The 17719-nt window shown below is 39.0% G+C and overlaps 1 protein-coding gene across 6 annotated transcripts in view; it reads right to left on the reverse strand.

Annotated features, from left to right (window-relative positions):
• Positions 1–17719, reverse strand: part of plch1 (phospholipase C, eta 1) — a 61606-nt gene that overhangs the window by 8720 nt on the left and 35167 nt on the right. For all 6 annotated transcript variants that reach the window (XM_015360720.2, XM_015360716.2, XM_015360719.2 and 3 more), the window contains 11 exons: positions 15635–15838; positions 14540–14660; positions 13257–13428; positions 12022–12129; positions 9043–9204; positions 7276–7347; positions 6056–6150; positions 4483–4580; positions 2702–2881; positions 1446–1553; positions 815–939 (listed from right to left, as the gene is read on the reverse strand). In XM_015360720.2, coding sequence (XP_015216206.2) covers positions 815–939; positions 1446–1553; positions 2702–2881; positions 4483–4580; positions 6056–6150; positions 7276–7347; positions 9043–9204; positions 12022–12129; positions 13257–13428; positions 14540–14660; positions 15635–15838 — 1445 coding nt within the window. The remainder of the gene's footprint in view (positions 1–814; positions 940–1445; positions 1554–2701; positions 2882–4482; positions 4581–6055; positions 6151–7275; positions 7348–9042; positions 9205–12021; positions 12130–13256; positions 13429–14539; positions 14661–15634; positions 15839–17719) is intronic.

Genomic DNA, 17719 nt, shown 5'->3' on the forward strand with positions numbered 1-17719 from the left:
ACAGCAACAGATCTTAACCTTGGCTGGTTTCATAACGCTAAAACCTGCTTCAGACTTACAACTCACAAATTGGAGTGTCAATCTTTCTACCCAGAACAGGTCATGACCCAAAGGGTGAAACATGCCTTGCACTGCCATCTGCTCTTATTCAAAAACTCTTCAGTTCCCTGTTTGTTTACTGGTGGTTCACCTGCCCTGTTAAATTGGTAGGGACATGCTTGGAAGTCAAAACTGCTAGAAGTTTTCAAGCTTCTCATTATTAACTATAATGATTTTGATTTTGTCATTATTGTACATTACAGGCATTTCCATTCTGTGGAAAAGGATATTTGTTCGGATGTCTCATTTTAATGCTGGTGAAAATAAAACAGGCAACTATACAAAAATCCACTCAAGACAAAATTGCGAAACTGCAGCTCACCTTGTTTCATACTTATCAGAGTTTCATTGTTTTTAACTGGGAAACAGAAATTTATGAAACATTTAAAAGGATATCACATGGTGTAAACAGGCTTTTTAGACAATTCTGAAAGTAAATTAAAATGTTAATTTAGGTCATAGCTATAAGCTATCAGTTAAAGTACATTTACAGGAAGGTACAGAAACAGCTGCCTCCTCCTTGATCCCAACTAACATTCCCACAATCTTCTCATTCTTTAGGAAAAAGGCCACAGTTGAGTCGCTTCTTCAGACAGTTGACCGAGGGGTTACTCTGTTGACCCTTTGTTAAGGAACACATGCTTTTGGTGAAATAAAATGGACAACGTTGACAGCAGTAGAACCAGTGTGAGAACCGAAGAGAATCCTATTTTACCTCTCCTCTGTCCCCCAGCATTGAGTCCGGAGGTTTAGGTAACTGTTGACCACTAACGATTTTGAGAACAAGTTGTTTCTTAGGATATGCAGGAAGGGGATCATCAGAGAACGGATTGAAGGAACCTGAAAATTCAAAGAAAAGAATGATGAGCAAGGGCAGGGTTCACGGAAAATTAAAAAATAGGAAGCTAAATATCAGGTGTACAGAATACTTGACACAGGAATATTCATATTATATCAAACTAAACCTATATTGAATCAGATGAGTCAATTGGGAACAAAGTCTCATTGACCAGAATGAGCTGGGGAGCACCCCTTTAAACTTTATACAGTCATTTTATATTGTGGCAATTTAAATTGGAATACTGGTAGTATGTTTACTTGAGGTTTATGTCATATCACAATATTGCTAATCCATGCTTTACAGCAGTTAGGCAACTCCTTATCTATCTGGCATGCTGTTAAGAAGAGTACCTAATCAAATGGGCGATCCAACTCACAATCAATACACAGTGCACTTAAAATCATCATAACCAGCACCCCTAGGCCACAGCACACTGCACTGACAACAGGTTACAAAAAGATGCTCTAGAGAAACCCATGCTGTGTTCATGTCAAGTCGTGCCTACCTTTGCACATAGGCTGGGGCTTTAGCAGATAGCCTTGGTTTCCATTCACCATGAATTTAGCTCGGTTCAGCTGCATCATGCGCCCTTCAGTCTGGTAGTTCAAGGCCACTGAGACATTGCAGTAAAGTCACAAAAAATGAGATCAAAACAGAAAGTAATGAAAGGTGCGAGCAAAGGAACCCAGCTGCATAAGAGGTACTGATGTGGACAGATTTATTCTGCTCTGGTAGGTCATTTAGTTCATTTCATGAAGCAAACAGACAGCATTGTTGTTCCATCAGTATTTTCCCACTGGGAACCTACAGACCTAGTTTAGTCTTTGTGACATTTACAAAACCATAAGGAAAAGGGCAATTACTGAAACAATTAGCTTTCAGATGGATGGGAATTCTACCGACAGCATTTGGATGAAAGCTGGACTTGCACTGAACTGGGAAATTATGGAAAAAGAGAATAATCTACATTTTAATCTATAGCGGTGTGTGTGTGTGTGTGTGTGTGTGTGTGCACCCATGTGTGTCTGTGTTTTACTATCAACCCAAGGAAATGAACTAAGCTGATGTCCACACCAATATAGCAATCCCAGACAAATAATGTGAGGAACTCATTTTCCTGAGGAGTTTAAGTTGAGTGCAGATTGGGAAAAGTAAATACAAACAGAACAAAAATTATTACATTCCTAGCAATGTAGGAACACAAAGGTGGGTGAGCATGTGTATATTTATATATACTGTATATTACAATATTTGTTCACATAAAAAGTTCACTTCAGACACATTTTACAAATCTGTATTTAATCTCTGGTGAAATGAATGCACGAAGGCTGTGACACTACACCCCTGCACCTCTGACTGGAAGGACGGGCTCTAAGTGGTTTGTCACTAGTTTTTAAAAACATTCCTCATAACATACTAAGCTTTATGTTTCTGTGCTCTGTTCTTTTGGTTTAAACCACATCAAACAGACAGTTTTGGAAACTTCTTCAAACACCTAGCGATGTCGAAAAACATTTCCCAAGTAAAAAGGTACAGAAAACAGCTACTCTGGTGCAAACGTAGGAAGCGAGTCTATAAGTGTTTCACTTTCAAAGAGTTTCCTACTTAAAAAAAGGCATCGGCTGTCACGTTGGGAAAAGAGGAGGAGGTTAGATCTGTAAAGCAGAACCGTGTGTGACTGTCTCAGGCGAAACTCTGACTATGCCTGGAGGGTGTGGGATGCTGTGCAGCTCAATTAGTCAAAACATTTTTGTCACTTACCCAGCTGGCAGCCAATGTTCCAATAAGCCTGAGGGTTAAAATTACTGGAGTCTATCCTATATGCAGATGGATAGATTCTGGAGAGCTGCTTCTGGTTGAACAAGATAAACTGCTCAGGTTTGTGATGGACCAGCTGATGGGCCCTGGTCTCACTGAAGGACAGGACATTCCCAGGAGTGCCTGAACGAGCCGGAGAAGAGCTGAGTCAGAGAGATGCTACACCGCTGCTCCTCAAAACAGAACCAAAGTCAGGAATGCACCAGTTTCATTCATTAGAAATCTTTATTGGCTCCTCGAAGGCACACATAGTCATTTCTGAGGAAACCTGCCTGAGCAGGTGAATAGTGCTATCTAAAATTAGCACCAAAGCTTTAAAAAGGGCTGGTTTCCAAAAAACACGTTCTGAGATATTAATAATACAGTGTTGTAAGGGGTACCTTTAATTACCTAATTAAGAACCACTATGTCTTCACAGCAGACTTCTCATTCTTCCACTGAGCAAGAAATTACTACAGCTGGTGATTGATTGAAAGATACCATTTGACCAAACACCAATAATCTATTAGAAAACTACTAGAGAAAGTTCTTATCAAAACTGCCTTTGAATATCAGTCAACACAGATACAGATTTTAATATGTGGGCCCTGGAGTGGACTCTAATCAATCGCCTGCAACTGAACTACCTTAACAATAACAAGTCAACTCTAGCAAACAGTGGAGGACACTTCAAAACATATACGAGCTGCACTGTCTAAGAGAATGAAAAGGGTCTTAGGTCTTAGTCTTAGCCTTTTCACATCGGTGAATACTGTAAGTCTCAGATATGCTAGGGTCATAAGAGAAACACATCTTAGGGTTCTTGAGCAGGCGAGAGATACAGGGGGAGAACAGTTTAAGGTAGAGCTAAGAAAGAGCAGTTCAGTTTCCTGATCTATGCAGGAGGCATAATTGTTTGTGCTGCCAATCTTCAGAACGCATGCCAGTTACATTTCTGTGAGTGCGTGCTGCCTATGAAAGGCTGGCATTCTGTCCAGGGTGTAGTTCTGCATCGTAGGTTACTACAATGGTTGCTCCCAGGATAGGCTTTAGGTTGCTGGAACCCCTTTCAAAAGCTAAGCTACATTCTGGCCATGGATGGTTGATCTAATATTTAAAAAAACAATGCAGCACATTTTCAAATATGATTTCTTTCATATGAAAATGGTACTCGAGGATCAAATCCGGTGTGGTTTTTGCCGAGATAAAACGAAGGTTGGGACAAACTGAATCACACTTTATTAAAATATACACTATTAGTCTGCAGAACAGGTGACATACAGTAGATTCCATGTTGCCATTCTTATTGATAACAGAATTGGACTCCTGGCTCCAGGGACGATGATGATGATGATGATATTTGTACAGTGCAATTGTTTTGGCTGTACTTGTATAATTCCCCCAGGAAAACTCAGTACCTTTCATCTGTCCGGGGGTCTTTACAGAGAATGAGAAAATTAGCATTTCATTACAATTTAACTACATTACCTTCCATTTAATCCCAGCCTAATAGAGTCTCTGTCAAATTGTAAAAATGCATCTCAGTCTCCAGTGCAAAGAAATGGGAAATTAGTTCTGTATTATAGAGAAGCTCTTCAAAGCCAGCAAGTACCAGATGTGTCCACACGCCAGAAATCTCAGCAATCTCAGCAAGCTGTGTCCGAAGAAATGAGAAGAAAACCGAAATGTTCCTTCTGATTAACGCACGTGAGACCGTATTTCTTTTCTTTTTTTTATTTTCTTACCCTCATCAAGAATGTCCTGTGAGGCAACAGAGTTTGTGAAAACCACCAGGTCTGAAAGATCCCGACTGAGTTTCATTGTCTTTCTGCGACGGCCTCCCCTTCAGCCAGAATGGAAGAAAAAAAAACAGTGATGACCAGGACTGTGTGCAACAGAAGAAAGCCAAACTCGGGTGTTTCACAAAAGCAAGAGAAGAATACTCTCAGATTGGCAGCTCAGCTTTACTCCAGGCTCCAACATTGCGTGGTGCATGTTCTTTTCCGAATACTTTTTTTATAAATGTCCATACAAATTAAGAAAGACCTCTCTTGAAAGGGACCCCTGACCCTTGGACTATTGGACCACTGCAGTGCTAAGACGTGCATTTGGGAGACAATTTACAAACGCCAAGTAACCTGCTCTAGAAGGTATCCAAGATCCAAGAGCAGTGAGGCAGCAGTATTGACTGCCATTTCACCTTGCCACCCTCACGTCAAGTAATTATTTTACTTCAAAATTGTTTTTTAACGCTGTCAATCTAATGCTGTCTTAGCATTTGCACTTGCTGTCCAGACAGTAACAGGTGCTAATTTGATACAAGCCAAGTGCTAAAATTCTTACTGTTCCAAGCCAATCAGAGGATGAGAATAAAAACGGAAACTCGAGGGTACCTATATAACATATACGCCCGTATATACGTACATACTGTATGGAAAGGTTTTCACAGAGTTTACCTGTTTGTTTATGGTAGTAGTAAAAAGACATTTTATCTGAAGGGCCAAAAACTATATAGGGCATAGACTCAAGAATCAAGACGTGTAAATTAGGAGACAAACAAACAGAATTCATCTTAAGAAGCTGTAAAAAAACCCAAAATAATACTTATAGATTTAATGAGATTAAAGCATACTATTTCATTTCTTTCTAGATAGCACATAATGCCATGAACACCCATATTTTCTTCTCCATATATTTACTGTTTTAAATATGTTAACACACAATCCCCTGATGCTTTTAGGACAGCGATATTTTTAGAAAACCTAAACTCCAAATTACAGCTGCCAGCTTCATCTGCCTCTCAGCTAGGAGCAAGACAACCCAGACTCCCCTGTGGTGAGGTTATGGACAAAGTAATCATGTCAAAACCCCGGGCAGCATTCAAAATCCAATTTGATTTTTTGTCCATTCAAATATCACTTATTAAAGATCATTTTATCATTTTATTTACATTAAAATCGTTTAAAGATGCTCACTCTCTGAGCCTGGCCATCTTTCCTTTATTTACTTTTTATGTTAACTCTTCTGAACTAGGTTAAGAAGCAAGCTATTTTCTTTTATGCTCTGGGTGGTGTTTTCTGTGAAGGATCTGTCACTTGTAATTTTTTTCTGATTTCAAGACTAGAAAGCTCTTACAGGCTTGTGCTTAATGTCTTCAGAGCTGTGGTTCAGGGCTGGACATTCTCAACTGCTTCTACAGTACCTTAGACTAAATCCTGTTACTGTGGGGGGAAAAAATTAAACAGATGCCATCGGTTTTTGGTGAGAACGGAAGACAGACAGCATGCAGTGACAGGAGCCAATGAAAGGCTTGCTGACCTGTAGGACTGTCCTGTTTCTCTGCCCAATGCCTCATGCTGTCCTTCTTCCTCTATATCCGTGCTCTGAGACTTTGACCGTGACTTCCCGTGTCTCTGTTTGAACAAAAACACAGCAATGCGGTTTTGACACAAACAGCAGGGCGATTCCACAGCAGGCGGGAGAGGAAGAACTGGATGTACAAGAGTGCTTAATTTACAACTGTTCCGTTTCCCAAATCTCTCTTTTAAATGTCAGGCCCAGTCCAGTGAAAATTAAGGTTAGCAATCACACAGCTAGTTGTTCACTCTAGAGAAAGAACAGTAGCATATTTCAGCTTAGCCTTGGATTGCAAAGCTGTCATCTGGATATTTGATCTCAGATGCAGGTCGGTTCAGACTGCTGTGCTGCTGGACCAATATGTTCTGATTGGGGTCAGATATAATACGGCAGGGACTCTAAAACAACGAAAAGTAGAGTCACTTCTCTTGTGCAGTTGTGGAAACACCATGTGCCCCCAAACACATTTTTAAGAAGCTGTTCCTTGTGTACAAATACCTTGCTTTAATGTAAAGTAAAGCTTACTGTAGCCACAAAAATATGCAGAGCATGCACACCACACATCCAGGATCGTACATGTATTGTAAACATAGCCTGCAAGTGTGATTCATCACCACACATTTTCTATGCACAGCCTACAGAAAAAAATTAACATAATTATAAGTCTTCAGCTGAATGCCACTGAAAACTTTGGAAAACAAAAGAGCTCAACAATTTTAGTGGCTTTGGAGGGGGGATCTCAGTTTGCACTGCTGCTACGCCATTTGAGATGCAGTTTTTTTCTGTGTTTTTATTCATAATAAGACGGGTAGTGTTTTTATGTTTACCAGTGCAAAAGAAAAAAAAGAAGAAAAATCGCATTTCATCTGCAATATAATTGAGGCTTGGCACAAACAAAGGTCTGTGTTTTTATTTAATCTTATTTCCAAGGGTGTATCATCACACTGCTAGCTATTTCCAATTCAAAAAGACTTGTAGATAAATAAAGACATTACTGTTATGAACGCAATGAAGATTAATGAAATTGTTAAAATACTGTGATTAACGCCTGACTGATTCAAAACCCAGGGCTGTTAGTAGGTCTAAAGGTCACTGAGCTTAAGGTTTTAAAGTGATGACAACCATACAGACATTTCAAACAACGAGATGCTTTCTGTTTAAGCATTTACAGAAATTCTCACCTTATGTTTTGAGAAGTTGCTCATAAAGGAACGGCTTTGGGACTTTTTTCCACTTTCTTTATGAAGTGAATTCTAGAATTAGAAAAAGAAAAGCTTCAGTCTCCTCACAGGCGTTTTAACGTTTAAGATTCTGGTTGTCGATCTGATTTGCTCTCCCACTGCCCACTCCTCATCTCCTTTCAGCACTGACAGAGGCAGTAGCGAGCAACGACATTGTGTCCTTTCCTTCATTTCTAGCAAGGCAATGGGATTTATTCATGAGGAAGAATGAATCGCTGCGATTGCACTGCGGACAAAGCTGTTCTTTGGATAAAAACAAACTTGTCATATTTGCTGTGATATTGAAACAGTGAATCCATCCTGTATTAAAAATTAAAATACATAAGTGTGCTGTTCCACTGTCAACTACACATTACATTTTTCACATTTGTTAAAAAACTTAATTCTAGCTTGAGTACCGCAACCAATTTTTCAATTCTGCCCTGTTAAACAGAAACTATGGTGTACAGGTCACAATGGTGTCCAGGCCCAGCTCTGGAGAATATTATCTGTGTGCAATATAAAAATAAGGAAATAAACTGGGTCTGTTTTCAAATCGTTTTGACTAAGGAAGGTGAACATTTAGTCTAAATGTGATTTCAATGTAAAATTGCGAACCCTTCTTTTGTAAAATTACCTCCCCCAAATTTTGCTCTATAGACCTACAAGGTTGAAAACTTTGGTGAGCAGTTTTGTTAAGAGTGAGGGGTTTCCCTAAAAGGCACGGAAAGTAAAAAGAAATTTCTGAGTTATGACGTTTTCTAAATTAAACTCCCCAGTGATGATTGGTAGAAACTAATCAATAACCAGGTGTGCTTCCATTATACCTTCCAGAGGTGCCACATCGAGGTCTATTTTTGTGTGCTCCATTTAAAAAGGCAGTTAAAATGCCATAGTCAATTTTAAACTAATTAAAGTCCTGCCCTAAGGTATAATAGATCTGACAAGGATGCTGATATTCTCAATCATCCAAATAGGCTTCATTCAGTCTCTCGGTCTGGGTTAAAGACTCGTCACATGGCTTCTGTCAAGCTGCTCAAGCACAGTACAAGCTACACAGGGCAATTATGATGCATCACAACAGACTGTGACACAAAAAGTTTAAACATCAGCACAGTGACTGACAGAGCATAATGGTTCCTCGGGGAGAAAGGGGCTCAGAGTGTGACTAAAACGCCTCAGTTCGCAGCGCTCACTGCAGAAATAATCTGCTTTTCTGCTAGGCAGATCACTGTGCTGCCACATGTGCTCTCCGCCTCAATATACTTCTCTCAACTTCCTGCACTCCTGTCCTCTCCTCTCGGACAGCTGTTCACGTTAGCCTGCGAAACCACCAGAAACCCTGCGTGCAGAATTAAAATGACAGTTCCCCAAATTCTCCTCTCTTAGTTCTTGGTGGAAAATAGACTAAATACACAGAATTACCACTCTAGCGCTGAACAGGTATCATTTTCATGACAATGCAAGTTTCTTGACAATTAGCTGTTACAAATGGGACACAAAGAAAAGTTCAGATGTCTTTTGATAAGTAATGGGGAAGACCTTTGTTGATTTTTTTTTGTTTTAGTTGTTCTTCTAAATGCAGAACCTTCTTAGATGGACATTTAACAGTAAAAAGTAGAAATACATATAAGATTAACATAAGAATTAAAAAACATGTGCCAAATTCCTTCCTTTACAGCTGTCATACAAACAAACCCAAGCACAAAATATCTTAAACTGATATACCTGTCTGAGATTCATGTTTAAACCTTCATGTGTTGCCCTCAGTAAGGCCCTTATAGAAAAGCTGTCAGAATCCTCCTTGTCTCCAATCTGAGATTCTTTCAACAGGGAGTCCAGCTTCTTTCGTATAAAGGATTCCACCTGGTGTTCACTTGTGCCATTGCTCTGAAAAAGAAAACAAAAGGATTGTTCTGAAGACCAGTCCTTGTTTCAAAATGCTGCAGTAGTTCAGTGACATCATCTCAACAACATGAGACAATGTGTCATGAAAGGTACTACTGTATAAACATCAAAGATTTTTTTTGTTGCTGCCACTGTAACAGCTGTTTTCAGCTTGTTTGTGTTTATGATCTTTTTCCTCTCTTTCATTTCTGAACAACTAGGACTTGCTGAATGTAATCCTGCAGTCTACAGGACAGCAAAAAGTATGTAATGTGTGATCATTTCCTATAACTACTGATCTGATCATTTGATATGATGGAATAAAGCAATCCCAGCAATATACGTGTTATGAATGGCAATATTTGCGAGGAATAAAGAATGCTAAATATCACAATAGCAATAATGATGAGGCAGTTTGTTGAGCATTAGATCAAGTCCCATTATGAAAATAATTTCTGTAGAAACAAACTTGTTAATAATAAACCAGTCACAGACTTTAATTGTTGCTAAATATAACTGCTGTGAGAAATCAATATCAGCCCAGTCATAAATACACCACATTCTCCTTGGAAAACTGACTTGGAACACTGAGCTAAGTAAAGGGATGCCAGCTTGATCCTTCCAATAAAAAGTATTAATGCTCTTGAAGTGGGATTAGCATATTTTATGTTTGACTCAAGCCGGTAATAAACAGAGGGCGATGAGCAGTGTTTTTCGTTATTAAACGCAAGTGCAAAATCTTGAGGCTGCAGCTGAGTTTATCATTCTCACAGCAATGTAAAAAAAGAAGACAAAGGTGTGTATCGTTGTAACAACCGGAAAGGTATACCCTGTATTAAAAACCCCTTTAATTTCCTTTTCTATTGAAAACTGGCTATTTTACTTTTACTAGTGCACGTTGCCGTGTGGATTCTCTGATGCCTTATTCTCTGGCACAGTGGTCCACAGCTTGCGTCAAACTTTACCTTTGAATTCTAATTTCCTGCACTTTTACCATGTTTTCACTGTGCTTCACCAATCCTCTGCTGTACTTTTACTATAGTGTACTGCAATAAAGTTTGCTAAGGAAAAGCAAGTAGTGTGATATTTAAAGAATCAATTTATATGTATTTGCCTTTAGAATAGTGGTCTACCAATAAAAATCCTTTTTAACGTAAAAGATGTATCTTCAGAATGGAATCAAATACATTTTGATATGCTTAACTAGAAAAAAAGGGTATGGAGTATTCAGCCACTGCCATTATATTTTGAAGGGATGATTCTCTTAATCACACTGTCTTCAAGAAATCAACAAAGGATTGTAATGGTTATTTCTAGTCTTATACAAGTAATTTTGCCATACACGTGGAACAATGGAAAAAAATGTACCTTTATTGGTTAATCTATTTATCAAATTCTACAGTTCAACAAAGCCTCTGAAAATTAAGAAAAAAATAAATCCAGGTATCCACTAGGGACAAAGCGGAATAAGTAGATTTTTATCTGTCAAACAAATTTTGAAGTGGTTGAGTGGATGTGCTCACAGCTCAAAGCTTTGCTTGTAATACTATCAATGGAAGCTCTCCAGTCAGATGAAAGTAATTGCTTTGCAGAAAGTTGATCTTAATACATAAATAAGGCTTCATTCTGCTGACAGCTTTTATATTGGCTGGCTGTTCCATATTTTCATAGAGTTGTGACTGCTATTTTTAAGCAGAAAACAAATTTTATCCAGTACAGAATATAAGCGTGCAATTCCATTCAAAGCATTTTTCCATTTCATACGGTATATCTAACAAACTGTTCAATACATAAAAAGATCTGAAATATAATTACTGGGGCCTTTATCAGTCTGCATTTTTCATTTATCATTTTGCTTTTCTGACATATTCTGCAAATGTGGTTTCCTACTTACAACAAAAAATATAAGGCTATACCTAACAGATTATTGTAAAAGATGGAGGATATTGAATATAAATGCAAACTGAGAGACTCGAAGTCTCCAAATCAACTTTCTTTCTCAAAGTTTTGTTTGTTCTCTTTGGTATTCTTAAGTAATTTAAGATCAATCCCCCGTGTCAAACTTGTCCGAGACAGGGAGCTCTCCTGAAAATCAGGGGTGAGAAGACATTAAGACAAAAAGAGACATTATTTACATGGAATGGAGGATGTGCAACCATACCATTCTGTAAGGATGTCGCTTAAACAGTTTGCAAGTTTCAGTCATAGACAGTCTTCCAGTAGTTTTGACTACCGCAGTTTAACGAAATCATCTTTTGTCACTAGCACAAAACGTTTCCAACTTAAATGAAAACTTATCTACAAAGCACTATTTGCCACCATTGATAATTACGTTTGCCTGGTTATTTGCCAGTGCTCTTCTGAAAATGTTGATGGGCTGTGTAAAGCTGTCTGACAGATAAATATGGCTTTGTTTCTGATTGGGATTGAAAATCTTTCAGGCCATGGCCTCTCCCTCCCATTTGAGACTCCTTCTGATGATTTGTATTGGCATCTTGAGACGGATGATGATGTGCGTATTATATCAACCATCCGGGGAGTCTTCAAAGCTGAAGTGAGACATTTTCATCCACGACCACATTAGGAACACTTTACACCAAATTAACAAAATCTACTCTTACCTCACACAAACGTAAAATGCCACCCTCTCTGCACACACACACCCCACCTCCCTCTTACAACACGCACAGGCAGGAAAAACATGAGCAAAGACAGACCGCAAGGCGGAGAGAAAGAAACAGGGGTAGGGAGGAAGGCAGCTGACATCTGTCCGAGTTGGAGGCGCCCTTAAGAAATCTCGAAAAGCTGCTGTGAACTTACACTGCTGTGCTTCAGTTTGAAGTCATCCTCTATTTCATCGGCACTGTCGTCATCTGAAACCTCCCCTTCCTCCGCGTCGGCAGCCAGGCATGGTGGCAGCCTTTTGCCCTGAATGGCAGAATAAATCTACTTCAGGAAACACTGGAAACTCCTACTTATGTACCTTCCCTGTCTGTCCACACAGCTAACACAAGAGCCATTTTTTTCTTCAGACTAGCCACTAATGTCAGCCTGCAGAGGGGCATCCCCAACATGACTACAGAATGATCTGACATTATGAATTACACCTTCAGACACTTCAACTCATGCAAGACTGGAATGCATTCAAATAAAAAGGGGGAGCAATGAGCAATCAACTCTTCTCATGCACCGGCATCGTCTAAGCCTCTAGCACAGTTATTTAGAACAACAGACGCACACGCATCTCTCCTACTGTTTATTCTCCTCTTCATTTCTGGTAGTACGTGCAAACACAAAAACGAATGGGTTAACGTGCTCATTAAATCCTAATGGGCCACCCACAGGGAGCTTCAGAGAAATACATGGATATCTCCAAGGCACCCGGAGGTACGTCCTGTGGAGTAGTGATCTGCTCCACTGTCAGCCCCAACATCTTTCTTTCCTCTCCAGAGCACGTTATCCTTTTACCAATAAGGTCGGCCAAAGTCAAACGGAAATCTGATTGGCAGAAAACCCAGGCAGCCAGAGTGGAAGGCTGGGAAGGGCTTGACATGACCAACATGTCGCATAAGATCATATTAAAATCTCCAAGGAATGAAGAGATGGTTTAAATAACAGCTGTTTATGCAAGAAGGTGAAAATGGTTGTTTGTAAATCCGGACGTACTGTATATAAATAACTGCCAGACCCCTGGACACAGCCTGTCCATGACAACTGTTTGCTAGATACTGACAGGTGTCTGAGAACAGCTCTGCCACTGCACTGAATTAACATATTTAATCATTTTGACATAAATGGGCTCTAATATAGCCTACAAGTCACTTCTGCAGATATATCCATACACATTAATGAGCAAAGGGCATTAAAATAGGCCAATCCTCTCTTTAGCATTGTTGTTTCCTCCTTAAAAAAGTGAACATTCCTCACCTACTGTGAGACTGTGTAATATTCCTTACTCTAAATCAAACATAACTTTCTACTTGTTCCTGTGAACATCTCTGAGACACAATGCAAGCAAAACCACTGAATGTCCTCACTGTTATTAAATACTGTACCTTAATAAGTATCTTGCCCTTTAAAATGTTTGGACTTGGAAGCTGTTTGGAGTCCCTAGTGAAAATGCCAACGAGATCCAGCTTCTCTCCAAATATTTCCTTCAAGTACTGAGCAATCTTTTTCTGCTGCTGAATGCTGCAATGGTTTTCAATTGAAAGGATGACTGGATATCTATCAAGAAATAAATAAAAAAGATTAATTGGAGACAGTGTGATTAAAGTGTCAGAGGAATCTGTTAGTCACTTTTGTACCAGACTGTCTAGAAATGTTTCAGTTTAGCTGAAAAGCCGATCAATCTTTATTTAGAGCCTAACGGATCATGTAATGGATCCCCCTGAGCTTGTTACTGCATCAGAAGTACAGATATACATTTCTTATTACAGAATTGATTCTACAAACTAGGAAATGACCCTACTTGGGTCATGTTAAAGTTAAATATGTACATATTACATCTTGCCTTGAAACAAAAAAAACAGATCATCAATTTAAACATTGCAGAAGTCAAAATAACTCCCAATAATTTAAAACTTTTGTAAAACATGTTTTTGTAATTGTTACAATAGTGCATAATTACAGGATGTATTCTATTTAAACCATATTTTCAAGCTTATCTAGTAATATTGTGCAACCATTACAGTTTCAAAAACACTTTCAATGTAAAATGCAAATGAAAATAAAAAAGACTTTTATTGTTTCCATTGTAAAAAATAAATCATGTCCAGACATCCACACACCTACTCTAAAATGTCAGGGTTGTTCAGTTCTAAAAGACCCCCGGGGCAACTTTAAAACACAGCTTTTATATGAAAACTGCTAGTGACAAGAAGTCACATCCACTTTTCCCAATCCATGCCTCCCCCTCTGAGTTCTACATAAAGACCACAGGTGATAAAAATCGAAATAAAACTGAACCTCCTTTCAAGCTTAAACTGAGTTTTCTTTAACAATCAATATTTACTATGGTTTACTACACTAACCACTAATGTATTTCTGACAGTTGTTACAGGGTTTTTATACACTCAACAAAGAAAAAACAAAACAGAATTTAGAAAGGGAACACATGCTTGAACAGCATTTTAGGACGTTTTTAGTGGCATTAATGATGAAGTTGTCAGACTTTTGCCCTCTTGCCAGGTAAGGCTGCACTTTTTTACTTTGGTTTTGCCATGTTCTCAATTTTAATAATTAGTTCAAATACAATTCAGCCCTCCGCTGCTCTTTATATCACCAGCACTTCATACACAGTAAGCAAACAAAAAAGAGAGGAGAAAGGGTTTCATACTCATTGTTCACAAAGGCGTATTTGTTGATGGTTTCAATCACGGCTTTGAAAGAGATTTTTGAAGTCAGGGTGTATCCGTGCTGAACCACAGGCTCACCATCAGTACCATCCCAGCAGTCCACTGGAGAAGAACAGGAAGGAGCATCCATGAGCAACTGAATAATTTCTAAATCCTTTATGTTAATGGATCGTCAAACCAATAATCAATAGGAGACATTAGCATGAAAATTAGCAGCACTGATGTAAGAATGACAACACTAAGCACAAAATTAAGCAGCCTCAAACACAGCTGGTATCTCCTGTTTGTGCAAGACCAGGGTCATGCAGAAGGTACTGTATATGGGAACTGCTACCAATAACTGCCCTGCAGACAATTCCATTATTTTGGAAGATGCCCTTTTCAAGGAGGATGGGCTCTGTGAGGAAGTCTGCATTTCTTCTATCTTGCTGACACTGAACTTAACAGGCCTGTTTCGCTGCTAATGAGAGAAGCATTTCATATATCAAAGTTTGTAGGCAACGGCTCTCTGACCACACAATGATGAAAATGCCAAGGCATTATGATGTCCTTATAATACAGAGAGCACCAAAAGGGAAAATTGCTTTTGCCATTATGTGCAGGTTGATAAATTTTAAACTTTAGACTGACAGTCATCAAGTCCATAGTTTAGAGCTGAAAAAGAGCACAATCCACTCATAGAGGCACATTAGGACACTCCAGTAAATCAAACTGATTAAAATCGATTCACTTTTATGGGTAATTTCCAATGAGGAAAAGACATCAAACCAGGATTTAACATGATCACAACCAGCAAAAGAAGCATCTCTCCTGCGGTGATGTGGAACATGAAGACACTCTCGCATGTCTCTTTTCACCAGAAATGAAGGTGTTGAATAAAGACAACAGTTTGTTATCTACTTCCTCCTTTGTGCCACAAGTGTCACAGAGATTCTTCCCGCTCCCTGAGCGTCTGAAGTACCAGACACTCTGTAACCTGGACACTACTGCATGAGCAGTTGAATACAGTAATGCTCTCCCTGTAACTTACTGTACATTACAGCCACAAGTTCGTGAAATGCACAACACTCACATACCTTCCACACAGCGGCAGCCTGCCTGTAGAACCCAGGCATACATATCAGTCTTGGAGTGAGAGAGAAGCTGGTCTCCAGTCAGGTAGGTATTGTGCGAAGAAGCAATAAAATAATTACACAGTGGCTGGTCCATATCCTGGTTGACTTGGTGATGCAATGGATTGAAGATATCACAGGCAGGGCTTCGCATAAAACTCGTAAACCCTACAGAAAGTGAAAGCAATCCTCTGAGATCAGCATCTTACATCACTTTATTTCCATTTGACACTTCCAAACAAATTAACACCGAGAGTAAAGGAGCAAAAGACTCCTGTTCATGAATGCTGCTGAAGGAAAAAGAAAAACTTACAGCTAATGAAATCAGACAGCAGAATTACTCATCCTTCAGAGAATTCTAACTAGATACACCCTTTGAAATGTTTTCCCCATCAGTGTTAGGTTTGATTGCAAAAGTTATAATCTGTACAATACAGTCAATAAAAAAGATACTTCCTAAATGAACAGAAATGATTTTCCTGTTATAAAAGACAAAAGAAATATTACCATTTGAAAGACCTGAGGCAATTGTCATACCGATTTACAGCATAATATTTACCACACTAATGGGAACAGTTTTTTATTGTATATTGATAATACTGAAAAAGAGTAATTTGAAAAGGACATGAATATGTCCATTACTGTACTGCTCAAGGTTTAGGGACACAGTTCTTAGTATGCAAAGCACAATCATTATGTTCAGCAAGAGGGAAAAAAAGCCCTTTAAAACAAAGAAGTGTCTCGTTCATGAGACAAAAACAGCCTTTTCAGCATAAGGCCCACAATCTGTTACATCTGTAGACTTGCTGCTGAAAAGACAAAGGCTCTTATTATGATTTGTTAGTAAGAATCTCAGCATAAATCTGACAATTGCATTTCTGGAATGCTTACAATAGATTATCCAACTGCATGACCTAAGCAGGAGACAAACCCATTCGGGGTTCAGTGTAGTACCTCAGACACTTGTTCACCTTCCATGACATGAATCAGTAGGTTTTCTGTTCTGGAAATGAGATGCTTATTGAAAGCTTCCTTGTACTGGTATTGACGCATTGTCACATCTTGCAGCCCACAACTCAAGACAGCGTGCCATAAGTAAAAGGTCAAGCTACCCATCACTGCTGCCCACGGTACATACCTAATCAGCTGCACTACGCAGGCAAATGTTAATAATATCTCCACAGCCTCCTGCTAGATGTTTCAGTTGTGTTGTTTAAGGAATAAAGCAATAAATAAGGAATATGTTAGAGAAAAAAGACCTGGGCAAAATGCTACTTCTTTTTCACTCCTAAAAGCAAATGTGACTCTTGACGACTAGAAGACTAATGCGAGCTGTCATCCACCCCCAGCGGGTCAGAGAGTTCCCCAAGCACAAGCAGCAAACCACACTGGTCAATGTTAGTTATGTCTGTGTGGATTCCTGTGACGGTGTAAAACGAGAGTAACTTTTTGGTTTTTCCCCTTGCTAATGTGCAACATTCAATGTGAAGAAATGACATAATGTACCACAGGGGTACTTTCTGAAAGACCACTGAATCTGCTGGCTTTTAAAGCCAAGCAGCTCCGACTTCGGTATTTAAAGTAAGCTGAATACTTAAACATTATTGACAGGATGCCATAATGACCACAGGGCTATACACTGCCTTTTGTTCTAAGACATTTGTGTGCTGTGTTTGATTCTTGAGAGAGGGCAAGCTCGAGCTGTAGGCAGACTTTTATTAAGAAGAACAACAGGGATAAAAGACTGAACCTAAGCCTTTAAAGTTTGTGAAGGGCGCCGAACAATATCTTTCTTCACCAGGAATTCTGAGAGAAGTGCTTTAAGCCTCTAACAAGACTTTGCTTTGCATGGGGGCTATTGAAAAACAGACTACTCAAGCTCAAGTTTAGAAATCTTTTTTGACTTAATTCTCTTTCAAGAGAAAAAAATACCAAAAAAGGTCATGGAATCCTAATTTAGAGTCCATTCAAGATGCAGCAGCAAAAATCCCAAGGATATTCAAACTGTTCTTTTTTGCCTGTATGTTGGCTTAAATATTAAGCCAATAA

The sequence above is a fragment of the Lepisosteus oculatus genome, chromosome 13 (assembly GCF_040954835.1).
Source record: "Lepisosteus oculatus isolate fLepOcu1 chromosome 13, fLepOcu1.hap2, whole genome shotgun sequence".
In the NCBI taxonomy this organism is placed as follows: domain Eukaryota; kingdom Metazoa; phylum Chordata; class Actinopteri; order Semionotiformes; family Lepisosteidae; genus Lepisosteus; species Lepisosteus oculatus.